The following is a 23,635-nucleotide window of genomic DNA, read 5'->3' as shown; positions in this document are numbered from 1 at the left end:
CTTAATGCTATTTATAGTGCTGCAGTACTCCAGGCTCTGGAGAGATCTGCAGATGCTAACAGGGGAGAAGTCTCTGCCCCAAACCGTTCGCCCGAATGGGATGCTCAACCGACCCATCCCACTTGGTTCTAAAACAAACCAGCAGCTTCCAAATACTGATATTTAAACAAACCAAACCCCACCCACAGCCCTCTGAGCTGCCTGGCTCTTTTCTGCCCTGAGCTTCTCAGGACAGCAAAGCCAATTAAAATAAACAGATTTATGATGCTCACAGTCTTTTCTGCATCAGAACCATTCATGGAGTGCTTACAAAAAAAAAAAAAAAAAAAAAAAAAAAAAGTACAAAGGCAGTAAGGCCTGTAGCCAAAACAGCTGAAGTTACACTGCAGGAAATACTTGAGGGATCCTGCTCACAATGGGCGGTTTCCTGCGGCTCCAGCCAGCCCTGCCGCCTGCTCTCCCCCAGGACAGCCCCACAAGGGCTCCAGACCATTAAAGCCAAGCTCTTGTTCAGAAAGCTCAGGCTTTAATCAGTGGCACAATGAAAACAGGGGCATTATTAACTACAGGTAAATCAGTGCCCTGTTTTCCACACATGCTCCCTTTTTGTCTTCTGCAGCTTGAGAGCAGATTCACAGAATGTTCTGCATTGGAAAGGACCCACACAGATCAGATCATCAGATTCCATTACACGGGCATGTGTACGTGGGCCTTTGCATCTCAACCAATGGCTGCAATGATTTTAAATGGAAAAAATTTATAAAAAGGGATATATTTATAAAGCCAAAAACACTTTTTCCCATACTCCATAATTACTTCTATTCATACTTTTAAATTATACAACATTTAACAAGGACTATACTCTGGTTAAAATGGAAGGCAGTTTAAAAGTGTGACGTTCACTGGTCCAAAAAAAGAAGGAAAAAATAGAAACAAGATGAAAACAAAGCCAAAAATCCATCCACACCATTATCATTATCCTGTCACCACCAGTTTATTCTGACCATATGAACACTGGCATGTCATTCTTTTGCTTTCACAGGAGGGAAGACAGAGCTACACTGAAATCAGAACAATACATACTATCATAAGGCACATAAAACTGTACCCAGGATAAAAAAAAAAAAAAAAAAAAAAAATATCTGCAGTCCACTGGCAGCCCCAAATTCAGACTATAGGCTGCTGGGGATTGTCACACAGGTAAAGCTTACAGGAACACAGCAGCTAACCCAGCAGCTCAATGTAATGCACAGTAGTTTAATCATAGTTGCACTGGAAATTCTTCAGGGCCAGATCTGTACTTACCCAGACCAGGTGCAAAGTCTCTCATACATTTGTTGTGCTACATAAAGCACTCACTAGGTTGATACTACAAATCCATACATTTTTAAGAATTATGTCAAGGTACATTTTGCTTTCATTATTTCTTAGCTCTCGAAGAAGCACTACCCCAACCATTTTTTCCCCTCTTAAGAAAATAAATCACAGCATCCCATCCTTCCCCTATTGAAGTCTGTGGGAACAGGCTCAAGCTCAGATTTTGCATACTTTTATTTGCCATTAGCTAGTAACTCCCACACAGAGTGAACCTGGACTACTTTCATAGTCACCAGCATAAATGTTTTGTCAACCCACAAAATTGCAGAAAAAAATGAATGAATGACCATTACAAATCCATTTGGGCTACATCGTTATCATTTCAGACTACAACCAAATCCCATTTTCCCTTTGCAAATTCAATTTCCATCAATAGCCCCATACATCAGTGGCTGCTCATGTTTGTGGACTCATTTTTTACTTTAAAAAAACTGAAAGATTACTGCCAGTGTACAATAGGCAAACTGCATTTTCAATTCCCAACACATGTGCTTCAGGGAAAAAAAAAGAAACACAAGGTAAGGGGAAGAAATGCAAATGACTGCACTGCTATCAGCTGTATATTACCCTAGTGGCATTACCACACTTCATATCTCTGGTTGCACACTTCAGAGGGGAAAAAAAACCCCATTACATTGCCATTCAAGTAAATTCTCTCATCATTTTACTGAATATTAATTTACTCTTTAGGTTTCTATTATATTTACCCAAAACCAATCAGGGATGTGTCTTTCTACATACAGAGTTTTTTATCTAATTTGGCAAAAATCTTCCCCTGACCAACATGGATAACAAGCTAGATTTCAGGTGCAACGCTGCTTTCCAAGTGACAAGGCAAAAAAATGCAAAATGAAAAAAACCACCCCCACATATTGAAAAGATTAAGACAACTGTTTGGTGTGCCAAACCTCTTCCACCCGTTCTGTGGATAATCACAGAACATGATGTGGTAATCTGCAAGAGCCAAAACTCTAGAATTCTCAGGAAAAAAAATTTATTCCATCATTATTACAGCTACCAGTACCCAGCACACCAAGTTACCTTGCACTGAATTTCAGCATCTGTGCTGCATGGATTATTCAGGCACGCATTAGCTGGCTGCTTCTGGTAAACACTCATTTCATTTGTGATGTGCTGCACTGCAACAGAACAGCTCTTGAGGGAATTAGAGCAGGCAGGTAGTTCCCGCCAATCATTTCAAGGGTCCATTCTCACACCAACAAACAGAAGATTCAGACACAATGCCAATTAGTGCTAATTGTAGTTTTCTCCAAGTCCCTCTGCAACCAAAGATGACAGAGACTTCCTACGTGCTTCTTAACATAAGTGGCAACACTAATTTTGTTCACTTCAAAATCCTTTCTGAATGCAGAGTTCTAAGCTTGATAAATAAGTTTACCAAGTTTTCAAATGGAAATAGTACCTCTTTTCTAAGGAATCCACTCAAGTATTTTTCTTTACCTCAGTGTCACAGCTATCTGAATAGGAAATGGTTGTTCTGTAGGTTTTCACACAGCATTTCCCTAAATAGAAGACTGTGAATCTTCAGAGACCTTGACAAGAAGAAATTATAAAGTGCCATACTTTGGTGCTGCACACAGAGCCAAGGGACCTTCTCCAACAGTGGGAGCATCCAGTGCTGCTCAGAACAGGCTGTGTCTGAAATACCCTTGGGACACAGCAAAACAGCAGGGCTGCTTCTGCACACACCTGGAGTTTCTTTGCGTCCAGCAGCATCATCTTCTTTCTCTCCCTGGCTGTACACACTGCTCTTTGGTGCTGTAGGAACCCTCCCCCACACATGTAGAGTTTCTGATGTCAGAAGCTGCTCACTCAGGTTCTCCTTCCCTCCCTGGCAGGCAGGGATCTGCTCAGCTGTACCAAGAGCTGCCCACAGCTTCCTGAAGGGCCATGTCAGGTAACCACAGACTGAGCACAACAGGGCAAAATCTTGGGGAGTTCAGTTCAGGTCAATGCTGTCATGTTCATCAATGGGGAACTTTAAGGGCAAATGTTAGTGGGGACAAACACAACCTCAATTTCTCCAGTGAAGTATCTGTATCATCTGTGAAACCCACAGTAAAATATAATTATGGCTTAAAGAGGACATTTTGGAAATAGTTTCTATACCTCAGTTTCACACCAATCCTAAAAACACCAAAATCAGTCTAACAAGATTCCCCAACATACATCCATCCAGAGCCTTTCAAGCAACACATACAACTGAGGACTAAAACTCCATTTGCTGCCAACATTTCATGCCTTAATCATTCTATGTTTAAATACACACATCTACAAAACAAATCTCATGTCCACAGACCACAAGCCTTTTAAAAAAAACCAAAAAAAAAAATAGAAAAATGTTAACAATTAATTAAACCCGTTCTCATTACCTCAATTTCTATCTGCAATTACAATCATTTCCCATTTAAAATATCTACCACATTTTATTCTTAATTAAAAATTACATCCTTGCAATGAATTGCAATATAAATTAACAATTCAAATATTATCTATGCAAATTTGTTAGTCCTTTGATTTTTCCTCCATTTATGCAAAGTCATGTATAGGTTTATTTTTATTAAGCTTGTATAACTTCACTCAACATCTTCTATTCTGAACTCTACACATATTTCAATCCAAGGATGCAGGAATAAGTTGTAAATTACACTATTTCTTTTCAAGTCCCATACCATTCATTTAAGAATCAATATATATGTGAAGAGGTGTCTTTCCTAAATAATTAGAAAAAAAACCCTGTAATTTTAAGATTCAAAGGCATGTTAAGTTTCCAATGGTTTTGACAACAGCCATTTCTTCAGGCCCTGCTGTGTAAAGCCATTGGAGAAATTGCTGTAATACAACAAAACCCCATCTTTAAATTAGCTTTGCTTGCACCCAGAGCTCAGTGACTTGACTCCTCAACATGACTCCCTGCCCTCAACTCTCCCACAGGCTTCTCTTATCCAATTTGGTTTTATCTCCCTCAGCAGTGTTTTGAACTTTTATCCCAGATTTAAAATTTCTCCCTCCTTCATCAGCCAAGAGCAAACTCAGATTCTCCAAGTGAACAAACCCAACACAAAGCATTAATGCCTTAGAACATGAATTGTTTGCCAACAGTGTCTGTTGATTTCAAAGGAATTCAGCAACAAAATAGTACCAAAATGGTAACTTTTTTCTAAGTTTCAGCACCCACTTTGTATTGAGAAAACCCAAGAGTTTAAAACCCATTTAATAAGAGTATCATTAGAATAATATATTCAGAATTACACACATACCAATCACTACCTTGCCCAAAGCTACTCTTGCACCCCACTCCAGCAGGAAACACAGTGAGCACAAGATCAGCTGAAACTGTGCCACACACATACAATGAAGGGGGATTTCTCAGCAAGGATCAGCCAGCTCCAAGAGGATGCCTGTGACTCCGTGTTCTGGCTTCCCTGCCAAGAGAGGGCATTCTGCAGCTGGGAGAAATTAAGGCATCATACAGTAAGTTCTCTTCAGCTGTGTGGTCGTAAACCGAGGTTATTCAGAATGGCAATTAGCTGTGCATGCTTAGTAAGGGAGCAAGCAAAGGTGGCCAGATGCTGCACAGATAAGATCCACACGCAGACTATCATTACAGACCAGAAGATGAATTCTTCACAGTCCAGAGGGCAGTGCAATGGCTTTAAACAGAGTATATACTTATGAGGCAATTAGATGTGTCAGTGTGAGGCACAAGAAAAATGCAGCAGATTGCAGCAAGATCTGCAGTTTACAAAATTACAACAACAGATCTCGAAGTCAAATTATACAAACACAATTACACAAATTACATTGTAACCTTCAAAGGAAGAGGTCTTCATTGTATTCCAAAAGCCTCATTGTGTTTTATTAATAAATTCTGGCAGGACAAAGTTTGAAGTCATGCATTTATTTCAGTATCTAGTTTAAAACCCCCTTTATTCAGTGATCTTTTTCTGTCATAATCTCCTTATCTAATTTAAACAGAGTGCATTCTCTTGCTCTGAGTGTAATTTTCATTTAAGTTGTTATAACTTGTGCACAAAGGAATATGTCAGTTCACCTCACCAGCTAATACATTCTCCTGTGCTATATGCAAGCAAAAGCAGCCTATTTATATATCCCAATATGAGACTCACTTTTTTTACAAAAAAGGACAGATAGCATCAAGCCCCACATAGCACACCTGGGAGAAGTCACAGGACATTTTTACACAAATATTTATTCTTTTTTCTTTCTTTCCCAATCTGCAAAGACTGCTTGAAATAAAAGCAACCAGAAAGGACTATGATCTGAAGGCAATTCCCTGGCATTGTCTTCTCCCTCTCACTCTTTCAGAAGAAAGCACATATGAAGTCTGTCTCCCCCTCCAATTATGTCATTTGTTCTCTGCTAACTCCTATCCATGTAAAAAGAAAAAAAAGTCCTTCTATCCAAGATTGTAACTGGAGGAGCTTTAAACAGCTAATTTAACCTTGGGAGGATGTTCATTTTCACTGAGCATATCTCTCCAATCTACAAAACAGACAAACCCTTCCTTTCACCTGAGCATGCCATTCTTTAATTGTGACAGCACTGTGAGATAATGCATTTCAAATAGTTGATCAACCCAGGGGGAGTACGAATGCCCAAATATTTAACAGACAATGATGCCTTTTAAAATGAAAACTCCGGCTTGTGAGGATGGTTATTGCATGATCAACAGCATCCCAATACCATCACACGGAGACAATTTATTTTACACACCAAAAAGAACTGCTTTTTCAGAAAGTAATCAGTAATTAGCAGCTGTATCATTTTTGATCTGTCTCAGCCACTGCATATCAGTTTACCAGCTCACAGCCTTTCTCAGAAGAGATTATCTGATTAAAGAGAAATGGAAAGACTACTGCTATTTGTCCTCTTTGAAAAATTCCACCAGCTCAGTGTCAATGCTGATTTCATGATTATGGAACTCCAGAGTTTCATAATAGTTTTTGAAAAAACAGATTTCTCCTACAGCCAACCTTAGAGAAGCTGAAAAAGTGAAGGTGTAGCTGTAGCATCCCCTAGGTCAAAGAACCTCAGGTAACACTGAGGAAAGGCTCCTTTATTCTGAAGTGTAGCATGGTCTCATAAGACAGGTGCATCCTAAAGGAATTCAAGCCATTAAAGGAAAAAAGATTCCCTGGGAATATGCACCTTCTCTTCTTCACTGCCAATGTACTCATAACTCAGCATTGCAAGGCACTGGGAGACCACTAAGTACATCTGCTGGCATGATAAACATTGCCCAGAAAGATACCAGAGTCCTCCCAAACACTTGGATCCACTCAGTTCAAACTGTTGCTGTGCAGCACAAACTTCTCCTTATCTTGCTTCCCAAGCTGAGAAATCAGGTAGGCTGGCACCTGCATAAACAAACAACTCCCAGGTCAAGACGGCCTGGCTGCTCTCTCACTCTGTCTTTACACAAATTAAAGCAGGAGGAACTCTGGCATTTGATACCTACCTGAGCTAAGCTCAACAAGATGCAGCACAGAAGTTGACCTCCTCCTTTGCCACAGGAGTGAGAAGCCCTCCTGTGTCAGTCAGCCTGGGCTGCATTTACCTGGGTATACAACTGCTCATCCTTGTGCAGCAGGTCTTGAAAGCACCACCAAATACTTTGCCAGCACCCTGCTGAGCCAGAGTCTGGGAGGGAGAAAGCACAGCTCCTTCCTCAGAGCTTCTCATCCAAACATACATCTTCAGCACCCACATTAACCAAACCCTCAAGCCACCCTCACTCAGCTGGGAGAATGCAATGAGGAAATAATTCCACAATGTTTCTTTGACCAAAACAATCTACGTCACTGAATTCAAGGACACAACTGGATGCTTTCCCTAGTGTCTCCTTACTGGCATGTTTTAGCATCACACAAGACACAGGAACATAAAGAGCCAGGACAGACTGTGTTTTATGATTATACTGAGAAGAACATGGTCCAAATAGTTCAAGTCTAATTAAATTTAAATGCTTCTAAATCAGGAGTGACTTTGGTCAAAGGAGAGCAGAGGAGTCTAGTTTGCCAGTCACAGGTGTGATGTGTTTACACTGGCCTTCACTGCAAGGATGGAGTATCACATACAGCTCTTCTGTAGCTGTCACATCCAACCCCAGAAACTAAAGCTAGAGCAATTCAACCAGGTTCGATGTCCTGGAACTGATGAAAATGCAGACTGTCATCTGAGAAGTGCTGGTTACACACAAGCCAACTTAATAAGGTATTTTTAGCAGGTTTGTTCAGCTTCATCATCTCAAAAAATAGCTACAGCCCAGTCCATTGGTGCCCTTCTCAGGGATATGCGAACATCAGGAGACACTGAGGTCTTCAGGGGCAACACAGCCCATCACTCTTCAAAGCCTGCATTTCTTCACAGTAAGGTTCAAACCAGGACACCAAAACTATCCTGTTTAAGATCCTACAATACAAAGTCTCTCAGAATCACGGTAGCATTCAGACTTTTTTCCTCAAAACTGTCATCAGATCCTTTCAACTCGTCTATGCTTGAGCAAATCACCTGTGATCTGGCATATTGTGCCATGCAATTTCCTTATAATCATCACTTGCAGAATTCTCCCATGTTCCACAGTGAGAATTCTGGGCCTCACAAACACTCCTGGGATGGCACTAAACAGATAGGAACTGGGGAAGGAGTGGCAAAGAAAAATATTGCTGAAGTTTAGATTAAAATACATATTAAATTGATTTTTAGAACACCAATGTGTATTTTACACAGACTCTGTTGCCACTGTTTCTACTGCTTTTCTTGAAACACTAAAGAAAATACATTGTTGGCAAAATAGAGCCTAGACAGGAGAAGGGAGAAATCTGGCTGTGAACATGATTGTTCAAATTGCTTGTTTTTAAACACTAATGCCTATGGACACATTTTTTGCAATGAGGAAGAGCAGTGAAGGAACAAACTATCTCCACACATTTCCCCTCCACGACACAAGCTGCCCAAACTGATGAAGCAACATGTAAACTATAAAACATCAATGCCACTGTAGCTTTTCAGGGAAGAAACTGCAATGAAGCATCATTGTCCTCTATCAGCATAGCCTGTGGTAGATAAGTTTTTTCTTGTCAACATTGTAATAAATCATTCACCAGTCAGATTTCATCTGATGCTGCACCATTACACTCAAGGTAGAAATCTCCACTGACTGAAGGGGGACTTTTTTCAAGACCAAAACCAATAGTCCTGTGTAACCAACTACCTGTAATGTAGCCCTTCTCCACCACTTCAACCCTGGTGCAAAATTAACAGGTGCTTCCAGTTTTTATTTGGACACTTACAATTCTGGCTTCAAAGCCAACAGAAAAGCAGTAGCAAAAGACACTTCAGCCAAAGGAACCACAAGGCCATCTCCCTTCAGTATCACCCACCAAAGAGGTTTCTGCCCTATAAAGCAGCCTCATCACTTGGTTGGACAGGACTATTCTTAAAAAAAGAAAGCCAAATTGATTTTGCAATGGTGTCTCTAATCATGGATTCAGACACACAATATGAATCCCCAGTGAAAAGTCAGTTCTACTCTACTACTACAAATATCTGCTGAATATTTGTTCTATTCCACCTACTAACTGCTTTACTAATGGAAGAAACCTATCCAGGTATATAATTCCTAAGCTAAATTATTATTATGGCAGTATTTAAAAGCAGTTGTATTCATATATATATATATAGCAATACATAGCAACTTAGGACCTTAGGAGTGCTCAACAGACCAGACAATGACCCAAGGGGATCAGAGCATCCTCCTTACCAGAGACAATAAATATCTGAGAAATCAGGTCCCAGTGTCTGGAAAACTGCTCCAGGTCATCAGCTCCAGCAGGATGGACGACACAACTACCTGCAGCCATGATTCCAGGAACCAAACTCATCCTTGCAGCCCACCTAAGCCCTGGACAGCAACCACTGCCTGAGTGTAAGGGCCCAGCTACACCCGAGAGGGACAGGGCAAAGTAAGGAGTCCCCAGTCCCAGTGGGAGGATTCCTGCAGATGAGAAGCAAATGCCTACAGCAAGGACAGCACAGTGCTCAGAAAGGCAACACTGCACCTCGTGCTGAATTTTGGTTTTGCAGCCAAGGAGAATGACACAGGAACCCACATGGCAAAGACAATAAGAAGAACCACAGACCAGTGACCATCAGAACAAGTCATTAGTGGAAGACAGACAAGAATGAAAGGACAAAGGAATAGCAAAGCAGCTCTCTAAAGTTATTGATAGTTCTGAATAATATACAATTCTTCAGTCTAAGGTATTTCCATGACATGCTGCAAATATTAAAGACACTAACACTGCATTATTCTTACAGTCCAGCCAACAGGTTTCTGGAGCTCTTTTTTATTATATATCCAAACCCACAGCATTAGCTCCTTCACAGTCACCTTTGCACCACTGCAGTGTCACTCTGGAAGGCAGGACAGCAAAGCCATATCATAAAACACAAACAGGTGAGCAGGCCTCTCACAGAGCACATGTCTGAAGACAGCAAGGGCAGGCAGAAAGGTCCAATTTTTGCTGATGCTGCTTGTATCAATCACAGCAAAAGTCAGTGAAAGGCACCAAGGGGAACACTGGATAGTTCATCAGCTTTCCAGAGCAGACAGGACATTACCCCTGGCTTTGATCCTTTATTTCTCTCAGTATTGCATGCCCCAGACAACCAGTAGAAATGGTGTTCACCAAAGCCATGTATTTCATGTCCACCTCACCAATAAAGAACACTCGCAGTAAGGCCCACATGCTTCAACATCATTTCCAATGAATACAACTGAAAGCAGCAAACTCCAGGATGGCCTTTACTTCACAAATAGAAGCAAAAAGGCAAATCAGAAGCAAGGAGACTGTAAAAATCAAACTGTAAGGCCTATGTCTCATACTCAGTGTGCATAGTTTAGAAACACCTGGTTTTGCAAAGAAAGAGAGCACTGCTTCATTACATAAATGAAATGCTCATAGCCTCAGTTCAACTGAAAGCATAACTGCCAGGCACATTAATAATTATGATCTGATCTTCAGCTTTTTAGCAAGTGAACTTGTTACTAATAGGGTGCAAATGAGACAAGCTGGAGTTGTTACTCATTGATAGTGTGCATCTTACAAACCTCATCTGTCTCTGCACCACTGTATTTGGATCATGTCTCCCAAATACAGAAGTGAACAGGGGAATGCAATTTCAAACAACAGGAATGAAGAGGCATTGATCAAGCTAGAAGTCAAAACTGTACAGCGTGAAGGCTTAATCAAGACTACTGTGAAACTGTAAGACTCCTCAGAGCCAATGAAAAAAGTTAATTTTCTTCCTAAGTTGGTTTTCACCTTGGAAACTAATTGTTGAAAGAGAAAAGGTCACACTGCTTAATAGCATGAAATAGGGAAAACAGTACATGCAGATAGTGTTTGACATGAAGTATTAATTACCCTTTTGACAGAGCATCTGTTTGTGCTGTGATGTATTACTCCTTACACTGAACCATGGCTTGGGATTCACTTACGATAGGTGTCACTAGTGTGTGGACAAGTCACTTTTACCTTACATCCCTGGATCACTGTATCCCAGGTTTGCTCATATATTTTTAAACACAGCTGGTTTCTTGGCACACAAACATGAATTGCTGTGTGGTTTTAAGTGATTAGCTAAAAAGAGATGGCTTGCTGTTTTGTTACCAAATTCAAGAAATTCACACAAAACTCCTATGCTGCCTCCAAGGGTGAAGGAAATGTGCTCTTCATCACGTCATCTAGTCACTAATTATGTTGTGTTCCTACAAAACACTACTTTAGCTGTTAAAAGAACAGTCTCTTCCTTTGATTACCAGGGTAGCCAGGTCTGCCTTTTTTTGCCCTTGGTTTGCCCTCTTCCTTAATTCATAAACATATCTGAATCAAAGCAAGCAGAAGGAAAAGAAAAGGTGAGAGAAAAATGAACCCAAGAAATTAGAGTAACAGGTATCTCATAACACTTAGGCACTTCAAAGGAGGGTCAAACAGGAAATGAGATTTAGACCAAGCAAAAGGTCCTTGTACTCAGAATTAAGAATTCTAGGAATTCTTCAACATTTCTTAAATTACAAGAAGCATTAAGCAAGATAACAGCAACCCAACAAACCACCTGAAAAAAATACAGGCATTTACTTTTCCAGCAAACCACTAAGGATGATCTCCTGCACCCTGTGATCAACTCACAAGAGCAGCAACACTTCCTCTTTTGGACATTTCATCAGAGCACTGCCTTCAAGTATTTTCTCTAATATTATGTTATGGCTCACCACTGCCTTACCTGCGAAGCCCCAGCACTGCTGCAGTGTGAATTCCATGTTGAATTTTACTCAGGTTAATTGTTATTGCTGGTAATCTGCTGGCTGTGGGGTAAAAGCCAGCTGACAACACAACAACAACTTCTTACATGAATTGGTGTAATACAGAAATATCCAAGCCAAAGATTGAAAGCAAAGAGACCCAGACTCTGCTTTTTCCACTGGAAGTCATCCCTGCTGAACACTGCCCAAATGTACTGGGGAAAGCCTGAGCTACTGTGCCAATGCAGGACTCCAGCATGTCAGTATTCACTGCAGCCCCCAAGATATTTTTAAACTACTTCTAACTGCCAAGTATTTTTTACTGCATTTATTTCTCAGTGATGACTTAAAGTAAGTGCTTATTTTAAATCATATTTGACATTTTGTTAGGTACAGTGGAAAATAAACCAATTCCTACATATGCAAAAATTAGGAATTAATGAGGCCTGGCAATTATCTTGATGGAAAGAACCAAGTGACTTAGTTGAACAAACAGAGACTCACTAAAAAGAAGTCTGCTCTAGTAGTTAAAAAACAAATGAAATTGCTTCTTATTGATTTTAATTTAGGTTGAAACACTAGCTGTCTCTCCAACAAAGCCAGAAATGGAAACAACTATAAATGAGTACAAGATGTGATAAGATAGACAGATTCTTAAGCAATCTAGTATAGAGATGATCTCCAGTTTAGACAGTAGTTAAAATATGATATCATATGTGTGGATCAATAAGTAAGTTTGCATTTGTCTCAGCTCCAAAAGCCAAAAAGCTATGTTCTCTTTTCTTTAGTGACTCTAAAATGTTGTCCAATTAAGCCCTACTGTTTTTTTTCTTACGGATCCTCTAGATTCTAATTTACAAATAAAATCAAGAGAAGCAATTAAATGTTAAGTACTATCAGCATGTTTCCCCAAGTGATGCACATATGGAACAGAATAGAAGTAGTCCAATCTTGATACAGAAGAATGGGTTACAAATTGAAATACATTCCTATTAACATTACTCGCAGGCTTCATGCTCTAGCAAGTCCCAGAATCAGCACCATGCTGCCCATCCCTGCACAGCACAGGAGCCTGCACCTCCACTCTCCCAGGCTGCAGCAGCTCTGATCCATATGACTCCAGTCTCCAGAGCCAGCACAGACACAGAGCAGGGGCTCAGGGTGCACAGGAAGAGTGTGTGCAGCACAGAACAACACTAGAAGGGACTTTTGGTGATGGTCATCCAGCCCATCACATTAAAGGCTAATTAAAACCTTCCTGGCAGACTGCCTGGTCACTCCTCTCTGCTCTCCAGACAGCGTGCACTGCCAGGGCCTGCCCAAAGCACACCAGAATATCAGGATCAATCAAGCATGATTTATGATCCTTTCAGCATGCCAGAACTTAAGCCAAGATTACCTGGTAGGTACAGATCAGGTCTTAGTGTTTTTTGTGAAGGCTCCTGTATTTGGAAAGCAGGTCTCCCTCTCTCCTTCAGCCACAAAGATCTCTCAACTTTCTCACCTACCTTTTCAGATCCCAGCCTCTTCCAGATAATATTAGCTGGGGGAGAAGGAACTGTTTTTTCCTCATTTGATGTATGATGCTAATCAGACACAATCAAGGTAAAAAGCTAAAAGCATCCAAGGGATGCCACCCTAATGGAAATAGGGTCACAGTAACAGAGCAGATCTAAATTCTTGCAAACAGCTCAATATCCAGTCTTCCCACCAACTTCCAGCAGAGGAGAAAAAGAAACACTTTCTGCCAAAACCAGCAGCATGACTAACAGTAACAGGGTGAGGGTATGGATGGCAAACCCTCCCCCACAGTCCTAAGAAATCTGCTGCCTCCTTGGGATTACATCCAAATTGTAATACCTACTCCAAGTTTCTGATTAAGATCATCTCTTATCCACAGCTCTGTCCTCACACAAGGGTGATAACTGTGGCCAGAAGATCACAGGCAGGTTCAGGAGCTGTGTGAAACCTTCAGTGTACAATGTCTGACAGAAGTCAAAGCCTGAGTTACCCTCTTTAGATAACTCCACATCATCTGGACTGTTAGAGGATGCACTGATTGCTACTCTCTTAAAAACTCCTGGGCTTAAAAAGGAAACAAATGAAACCAGAAGAAATTATCTGAGACACTAAGACTGCAGAGGGCTTAAGCCTTTCTTTCTATTTCTAAAATTGCCATTATAGCAGCATTCAAGCCACATTTAAAGGAAAAAAAAGAAAAAAAGGAAAGAAGATGAATTAAATTCAAAGGGTTTATTTTAATAAAATTAGAAATCCTAAGAATCGGTGATCCAGGTCACATCCACTGAGCAGCAGAGTATTTTGTTCAGCACTGACTCCAATAATGATCTAGAAGTCATACTAGGCAAACAATCAACATGAGCTTCCTTGCTGTGGCAGAAAAATGGGCCACTGAAAATCCCTGGACAAACAGAAAGGGCAATAGCATTGCACATACATGATATGAACAAGACCAGTGTTCAGTTCTGGTGTGCACCTTTCTAAAGAAAAAATGAAAAAGAAACCTGGAGAAAGGCCAAAGAAAAAAAGATTCTGACAAAAATTATTCAAGGACTGGATAAAATCTCTTGGCAAAGGGCTCGTAGGGTTCAGGTCACTGGGTTAATCAGGACATTGTAACATGGTTTTATCGTAATGTGCAAACACTGTCATTTTAACAAAATACCAGAGAACAGTGAAACAGATAAAAGACACTTAGTAAAGTAGTTGTATATTTGTAGTTTGATCTTCAGTAATTCAAGCACCCCTTTTTTTTTGGTGATGTGTTTATTTTGGTAACTACTTCATTCATAGAAAGAAGTTTAGTATACTTCAAAATGGGCATCAAACAAATAATTGATTTCAAAGAGACAACTGGCAACAATTCCAAGGACTGATACATATGATAAAGCATCCTCCTGAAAGCCAGAATTTTAATGGACAGACTGGATACCTCTGCTTCACCACAGGCAGACTCATACTAAGAGCTGGTTTTGCATTTCACCACACAATAAAACTTTCCAAGAAGTATAAAGACAGTATTAAAACAGCACCCCTTTGACACAAAGCCACCCTATGGGAATATTGACAATAACAAGCACGGTTGTGTTTCAGAATAATATCATTATGAGGGTTATGGGACAAATCCTCACCTGAAAGCTGCCACAGCAACAGCAGCATCAGTTGTGCCATGACAGTGTGCAGCAGCTGAGGACCTGTCATTGCACCAAGAAAAGACATTATAGAACTTGCAAATTTTACACCCCCAGTTTGCAAATATAACAATGAATTAATTCACAGTAAACAGAAGGGGAGCACTTTTCAATGCATAAACAATGTAGTAAAAAACAATTTTACAAGTCACAGTTTCTGAAACTGCTGTCACTGAGCACAAACTTTTAACACTTACTTAAATAGCTAAAACTGTACAAAGGTGTCACTTTGGAAAACAAACAGTTATACAGAAACTATATCATCTGATGCAAAACCCTTGGGCAAAGAAGGAAAAATAAACAACTAATTTTAGAACCTGAACACTCCATTAGCAATTCTCACCAATTAAAATGATGCAACTGCTGTCAACAGGCAAATTTTAGTTGTATTTTAAGCATGGATTTAAATACAAAATACACAAGCTACTGCACTGTAACAATAATAAATCAACTACCTACAAGTAGCATGGAGGCCAACAAGAAGAGACATTCAAGTGGTTCTCTCTGCCTATCTACTGAATGGATGCAGTGTTTAAGAGACAGACATGCTACACAGTCCCTCATTTTTACTTTGACTGCAGTAAATCTATACCATAATCTCCATCAGTCTAAAAGCACCTTAGTAACGTAAAAGCTAATGAAAATCTATCAAAAATTTAATTCTTAAACTCACTTTTGACAGCAATGTAGATCTGTACTTAATTATTTGAAAGCAACTAGGTATCTCTTTATTGTTTCCGGGGGCTGGGGAGGGATGGATGAACACAAGCCTCCTGCTGAGGCCACTAAACTGAGGTTTATATAAACAAATATCTACCAAAAAAAATTCACTAAACTTGCTCTATAAAGCTCTTTGTAAAAACCTATTTATTTTGAGAAATGTATCACTAACTTCACTACCTCCAATATATATAAACCAAATTCTTGTAAAATCCAGAGGCGGGAGGGGGTGGGAAGATTATACAGGGAAGCATTTCTAAGCACACCAAACTGACACAATGGCAGAGAGTGGTCCTCAGCAGTGGGAGTTACTTCAGGGACATTCTTGTTTCAAAGAAAAGTAAAGAGACCAAAAGAAAGCCATTAGCTTTCAGCTGAGGACCATCAACAAGGGTCAGGACAGAATTGTTTCTATTTGCCTCTGCAGTAGAAAAATGACTTATGCAGTGTATTGGCACAAGATTACCATCATATCCTGCTTATTCAGTGTTCACCTCATCTTACACTGAAGTCCCCTTGCATTCTGGGACAATCAACACCAGTCATCAACCAGCCTGACAAACTCTCAAAGGAACTCCAGTTCTAAGACTTCGGACTACTAAAAAACAATAATCCAAATAGCAGATACTTTTATAGGAGCAAGAAAAGAGCAAGGCACTGCTTTGGTCAAAGCAAGTATTACAGCATTTCCTACATCTCTTACAAGCCTCCTGCAAGAAGAGAAGATGGAAAGAGTGAGGTGTGGGAAAACTGAACAACTCTTCACTTTGCCTTCAAGAAGTTATCAGCCAGCCTTCCTTTCCTGTCAGCAGAATAAACTGACTCCCAACAGAAGAACTTTAACAGCACTCTGTCAGGGAGATAGGCACATTTTAATTCAAAAAAAGAGAACAAAGCAGCTGCCACAAGACCAAATAACATCCTGCATTTTGCTTCTAAATACCACTGCAGCTCTTCAGGGCTCAAGGTTTCATTCATTACATTGCTGCAAGCAGAGAAAAGTGTTTTTCAAAGGAGCTTTCCCAAGCTAAGCATCCAAGTCTCAAAACACCTGGATTTTCTTTAGCAAGGCCCCCAGACTATGAATGCAAAGTCCCTCAAAGCAGGCACTGGACAGGATAAACATCTATCAGGCATCACTGCAGCATTTATGTATAGAGAAACTGCAACACCCACATCAATTGAGATTTTATGTGCCAGTACTGCTGGCAGGTGCATGATGTGGTCAAGTTTTAAGTTCCAGAAAATAGTTCATCACTATTTAAATGACTTAGTAATTAAGAACACTAGTACTTCAACTCCCAAGCAAACTTAGAGATGCATAATAAAACCACATTTTTTAAAAAAAGGGCCATACACTAACTGACTTTACTTTAACCACAGTTCACTTGAATACTAATTCAAATTGCTGTAAAGTGAGCCTTTCAGTGTAGCAAAACACATCTTACAGTGGTTGCATGAACTCCTGAGCTTCCTTACTGCCCTGTGCCTTCACTCCTCCTCCTGACAAGGGGTGAGTTTATTCCCACCACTGTTTCCTCCAGCCTCTCAGTAGTAATATCAGGGGAAAGGAAAAATGAGACAAGATCAGCAATATCCGTGGAGTATCTCAGCAGCATCATTGCTGTGCTTGCAATCTGCACCCTAATTCATCTGTTCACTTTCAGGGTGGGAAGAGATTCTGCTTAGGCCACAAATATGTGACAGCTCAAGGCATAAAGCTGGAATCTGCTGTGTCGTGGCAGCTGTGCCTCAAGAAGACGAGTATACATTGAAAGGCAAGCATTTGGAGACATAACCAGTGCAGCCCAGATTCATTCAAGAGGATACTTGTCCTCACTGAAGTGGCTGAGATCACGCTGGAGTGCTGGAGGACCTGTTAGAACCACTGAAAGAAAGAAGCCAATTTGACTTGTCTTGGGTCAAGTAATCTGTACCCTGCAATACAGATAATATGTTCATCAGCACAAGATACAGAGTAATGGAAAAATTAACAGCACTCAAGGATCATTTTTCTGTGCTTTTTTTTTTCTCCAAAGGTTTATTGACACACAAATATGAAAACTAGTTGCTTTCATCAAAAGTTATTCTCTAGTTGGGCACCTCCAGTTGGCCACACCCCAGGTTCTTCTGCTCAGGATGAAAGGCTGCATTAATGTTCATCTTCCTTCTCTGCTTTGCTTCCAACTCATGCATGTGTTCACAAAACTGATACTCCCTGATGGAACTGGGCTGTATCTGGCAATCTGTGAAGTTAATGTTCCCATCAACCTGTGCAAGAAGATGCAGATCCACAATTTTGACTTGGAGGAAACACTGACATGAGCTTACCTCACGAAGAACGGAAAACTTGATATTTAGATACCTACAGCAGCAAGCAGTCCTCAGAAGGAATATATGAACTGTAAATTAACCATATGGTGCATATCTAAATCCTCAGGTGACTACGTATTTTTAAGAGCATTTGTCTGATGAGATTCCACTTCCTAAAATACTTAAGAATTGTTGTTTAGAATTAAAGTAGCATGGCATATAATAATAAATAACTACAATTCCATCAACACACAGGAACAACTCTGATCTTTAAAAATGGAAGCACAATAACTTGGGCGAACAGAAATTAGCCTCGTTTTTTCATAATTTCTCCGATTAAAGTTATATATTAGTTAGAATAGTGTTATTACTAGACCCTTAGGCTTCAGAGCACACCATGCCACAGGTTCATTTGGCTGCTAAAAAGCAGCAACCAAATGATTAGCACTTTTTTCCAAGGACAGTTGAGATTAATAGTTTGAAGTCATTTCCTTAATTTAACCATGAAACTTGAACATTTAAATTAGACTCAACTTTAATAACATTTATTTCAGAAAAGCGTAAGTATGTTAGTCCTTGAGCACTGATTATAAGCTGGATAGAGTCCTCACTGTTAGCTGTCTTTTCTGTAATTGGAAACAAATTCCAACTATTAAATGTACAGAACTTGATAACAGTACAGCCAACACTTGTCCCTGCAAAGACCCAGAAACCACCCTACTCAAATCAATAGGTGATTTTCAGTAATTTTTATGGTACCAAGCAGGATCTATTTGTTCCACAAAGATTTCCAGTGTGGATGCAGGTGGGATGGGTGAAGGACACAGCATCTCTGTGCTTGACTTAGAGAAGCTCATCACTAAGACATCCTTTTTCTGAACAGGGTCAGAAATCCTTATACATCCTCCTTTCCTAGACAAAAAAAAGAGAGGGTATGGGGATAAGAGAACAATAAAAGAAATCCTAACTCATACACATAGGCAAAAAATCCTTGTTCTTCCAAGCACAGCAACATCCCCAGCCTGGATACACAGGCTTTGTAGATACTGCAATATGGCTGAGGGAATTCCAGTTACCCTCAAACTGCGTTCATTTCTGTTTTTGAATTCCCTTCCGTCTGTGATGCCTCTTCTTCCCTCCCAACTTTAGGAAGTCTCTTTCTCTGCCTGCTGGGACAGACAGCTCCTGTGACTACTTAAAGACTTCTGAAAGCCAGGTCCAGGCACTGTTAACCACAAACCTGCTAAGGAATAGCAAAGCTCTCCCTGGAGTCTCCCCCACAAGAAGCAAATCACGAGCTCAGCTCCTGCAGCGTGGGAAGGCTCACTTGACTGTCTTTATCTGCAAGGACTCCATTAGCAACTTCCTGTAACATAGAGCATATTTTAAAACAGCACTGAAAATAAGGGATAATTAAAATATACAAAGTGTCATCTTCATAAAAGCCACAGGACTAAATAAAGTCTTGGAGGGCCCTCTCCTGTACGTTCCGTATTTCTCTACGTGCACAGTGCACCTTCCTCTGCAAAATCTTTACTAGACAATGCCAGTCTTCTCTGCACCTTTAAAAATATCTGAAGTAGCATTTGATTAGCTCATAAGGAATAGCTCCCAGTATAATTTTTCCTCCAAGCAGAAGACAGTTATATGCAAAATTAACTCTCAGTTCAGATCTACAAAGACTCAAAATCCAAAACCCATTTAGGCAGTTACCAGGTTAGCAACAATTTGATTCATTACCAAAGAGCTAATCTAGACTCAAGAAAATTACTTTCATTTATGCACCCAGCCTAAGAAAATGCTAGCAACTGTCATTCCTTAGACAACTGGATTGTCAAACTAACAGCTAAGGACTGCACTAATGTGTACTTTTTCCTTTACAAGAAGATATTTACTCTCTCGGCAAAGCACTGAGAAATCAGATAGTAAGGATATCACTATAATGCTAATATTTGTGTCTTACTGATTTTTGGTACTGTGAATTTAGATTAATGAGCAAACAGACCCCATGGAAACAACCTCTCTTACCTTGTCTTGGCTTGATTTATTAATCAATGCAATTACCAGTGACAAGCCCACAGAGAAATCCACTAAACAGTTCAGAAAGAGGAAAACCTCACCCACACATTTTTTTGCCAGTGACTCCTTTCTCTTACTGCAACCAAAGGAACAGCAACAAAAATACCTACTTAAACAGTGAAACCCTATTACAACACTCCTAACAAAGAAATACTGCAAAGACTTATTTTCTACATGGTTCATTTATTGTTACTGAACAAACAAAAGAATAGCCTTTATATTTCTTCACAAAGTAAAGTGATTTGCAGGGCAGAAAACAAGTAGTGACCTCTCTTCTGTTTAAAGGGAGCTAGATAAGAGGAAGAGGGAAGAAAGATGTTTGCAAATTAAAACCAAACTGACAAATACCTTACTTCTTTAATCCTCTCAAGAAAATCCTGTGAAAAGGTACAGAAGCATTTGTGGTAGGTACTAAATGGTTAATATCTGACCGGGATTCCCCGCCAACACAAATTCCAATGATATGCCATTGGATGTTGTCAGCACCAATGTCCTATTATAGTCCACAGAGATCCTCCCTGCAGCTTTCCTGCCTCGGGCATCTCTCATGTACGGGATCAGAGTCTGAGGCATCCCCGTGTATCAGGATGTTTCACTCACCACCCCTTGCCTGCACACACACCAGGTACTGCTGCTCTTCAGAGGAAAGCACACGGGAGCAAGCAAGACACCGAGGTCTAACATGGTAGGTCTGTACAAAAACTAAAGCCATAAAAGCCTTTCTGGAAAATAGTTTGCTTTCCAGGCAAACCTTTAGCGATGCACAGCCCTGAAACAGTCCCAAGTATTACACAGCTGTTTTACGGCTTCTGGCGTTGAAGAGTTTAGCAACACTGTGCAAGCGCCCTACTACCTTCTGCTTGCATCCATCTTCATATTAAAACCATAATGCAAATATTATCTGGTTCAAACATCGCTGATCTAAATCAGCAAGTCATACAATACTGTCGTATTAAACCAACATCAGGGCTTGTTTTCCTGCAGCATTCTGCCTTCTAGATGTAATTACTATACAATATATATCAGAACCAGAACGAAAGGCATCACTCCGAGGGCTGAAACTGAGAACAAATCAATACAAAGAAGATAAATATTTCGTCAAAAGCTGCAGAGGTATTAACCCTCTCCCCAACTTAGTTTCTTTTTGCTTCAAATCATTTTACCATGGGAGAAACTGCTGGAAGGAATAGGATGGGTTTATCTGCCGAGCTCTGCATTTAGGGTTAGAAAAAAAAAAAGGGGTATTTCAGGAAGAAAAAGTTAAAAAAAGGAAATTAAAGGGGGGGGGGGGAGAAGGAAAACGTAACTGGAAGTTCCTAAAAAACCTCCAGAATTTAATTATTTCTTTATGCTGTTGCACACCTGGACGCGGCGAACAACCAGGGTTGCCTCGGGCGCCCAGGGAAAGGACGGGAGAAGTTGCGCGGGGAGCGCAGTTCCCTGCGAAGAGGGGCTCGCGCTGCCCCGGGCGCCTCACACCGCAAGCGCCCCGCCGAGGACCCCCCGCCCCATCCCCGCCGGGAGGGAGGAAGCCCGGGGCAAAGTAACCAACGCGATCCCTCGGGGCGCGGGGCCGCCGCCGGCGCGCTCCGTCCAGCCGCGGAACCCGGGAGCGCGCGGGGCGGGGCCCGCGCTGCGCGCCGGCGGACGGGCGCGCGCCCCGCGGGGGCGCCGGCGGCGCCACAGCGCCCCTGGCGGGTGGCCCGGGAACTGCGGAGGCGGCGGGAGCCCGAGCCCCGCGAGGGCGCCGCGAGTTCCCCCGGGCCGGGGGGAGCGGTGGGCCGCGGGTCCCAGCGCGGGGCGGGCGAGCGCCCACCCGGCCCCGTTACACACGAGCCCTGCGGTTCGATGTGGGGCGAGAAGCGATACACAGGCACCGGCCGTGGGGTACGAAGAGGGGGAGAACGGCACGGTGGTCGCGGAGTGCCCCCGCCCGCGGAACCCCTTTCCTGCGGGTGCGCGGCGGTGGCTGCACAGATCCAGCCCGGTGCGGAGCGGGCGCGCAGCCCCGCGGCCCCCTCTCCCCACCCCCGCCCTGCCAAGGTCGGCACGCGGCACGGCAAGACCACCACCATGGACACGAGTGGGGTGGGGAGGGCACGCACCCGCGCACCGCCAACTTTCTGGCGGGGGACCGGGGGGCTGCCTGGCGGGGTCGAGCGCGGAGTCACGCTGCCCTTCGGGGCGGCGAGCGGCGGTCCCGCAGCACAAAGGGAGCTCCAAGCAGCCCCACGAAACAAGAGCAGCGCACAAGGATCCCCCTCCGCCCGCCCCACGCCGCCGGGCGCTGCAATGCACCGGAGACAGGGGACACCGCGCCGGGAGCGCGGAGCTGAGCCCTTGCTCCGCTCACGGCCCCACTCGCGGGCAGCGCTACCCGCAGCCGGGAGGGTGCTGCGGACCGGGAGGAGACCCAACGCCGGGGCCGCCCCGATCCCAGGCGCATCCTCCGCGCTCGCGGGTGCCCCGCCGGCTCCCCACGGGGGTCGCGGACACGTGTGGAGGAGGCACCGGGAGCCCCCCCATCCGCCGCGCTCACTCACCGGGGAAGCACACCACATCATGGAGCACGGAGCTAGTGATTTTCAAGAAAAAGATCCACCAACACGGTTGCAGTAGCCTCCGCATGTCCAAAGCCGCACATCGAAAGGGGAAGGGGGCTAAAATAATTAAAACACAGGGGGAGGGAAAAAAAAGGGGGGTGGACAAAAAAAAAAAAACCAAAAAACCAAACTTGTTGAAAATAAGTTTCTCCCCGCACCCCTGTTCCTGCGGGAGAAAGCGGGGGGCTCCTGCTCGCCTCCTCTACGGGGAAGAAAAACCCCTCCAAGCGCGGGGCAGGGGGAGGACAGATAGGAGCGCCGGCGGGGCGCGGGGAACCCCCCCCGCGCGGCTCGGCGGGCGCGGGGCGGCGCGGCTCAGGCGGGCAGCGGCGGCGGGGCGCGCATGCCGCGAACGGGGCGCTCACAGCCGCCTCCGCGCACGGGCGGGCGGGCGGCGGTCAGCCGGGGCCCCGGCGCGCTCCATCCTGCTGTACAGGAAGTGGCGGGCGAGCCCGGATCCTGGCGGAGACTTTAAAGCGGGGCGAGGGAGAGAGAGGGAGAGGGAGCGCGGCGCGGCGGCGAGGCGAGGCGAAGCGAGGAGAGGCGGCGGCGCGCCGGGCGCCCCGGCGGCGCGCCCCCGCCGCCCTTAAAGCGGCAGCGGCGGCGGGGCGGGGGCGCGCTCGTGCTCGTGCGCACGCTCCCGCCCAGCCGCTGGTGTGCGTGTATTTGTGGGGGATGCCGCCGGCAGCGGTGCGGTTGGGGGACGGTATGGTACCGAGCCGCGGAAATTCGCCGTTTGCAATTTCGGGTTCCGCGCTCTCACCCCGGCGGTGTCTCTGTGAAGTTACTTGTCTCATTATGCCACCCCCCGGTGCGTGCTGCGGGCAGGGGGCACAGATTGGTGATAGGTGGTCGTGTCCCCCGTGGTTCCTCCCCACCCGCACTTGTGTGCATCACTCGGAGTACCGTCGGAGGGGTCCGACTCCCCTTCCTTCCCCAAAATCACAGTTTTCCATCCTCTTCGATACCCTGTATGACTC

The 23,635-nt window shown here is 43.2% G+C and overlaps 1 protein-coding gene across 3 annotated transcripts in view; it reads right to left on the bottom strand.

Annotated features, from left to right (window-relative positions):
• PTPRG (protein tyrosine phosphatase receptor type G) overlaps nucleotides 1-23,006 on the bottom strand; it is a 398,071-nt gene extending 375,065 nt beyond the window's left edge. For all 3 annotated transcript variants that reach the window (XR_014226741.1, XM_082289015.1, XM_082289016.1), the window contains exon 1: nucleotides 22,596-23,006. Coding sequence is in view for 2 of the 3 variants with exons in the window: in XM_082289015.1 (XP_082145141.1) it covers nucleotides 22,596-22,680 (85 nt within the window). In the remaining variant the exon portion in view is untranslated. The remainder of the gene's footprint in view (nucleotides 1-22,595) is intronic.
• Between the last annotated feature and the right edge of the window lie 629 nt (nucleotides 23,007-23,635).

Source organism: Coloeus monedula (genome assembly GCF_965178545.1).
Source record: "Coloeus monedula genome assembly, chromosome: 11".
NCBI classification, from domain to species: Eukaryota; Metazoa; Chordata; class Aves; order Passeriformes; family Corvidae; genus Coloeus; species Coloeus monedula.
Note: the sequence above shows the minus strand (reverse complement) of the source record. Positions and strands in the feature narration are given on the sequence as shown.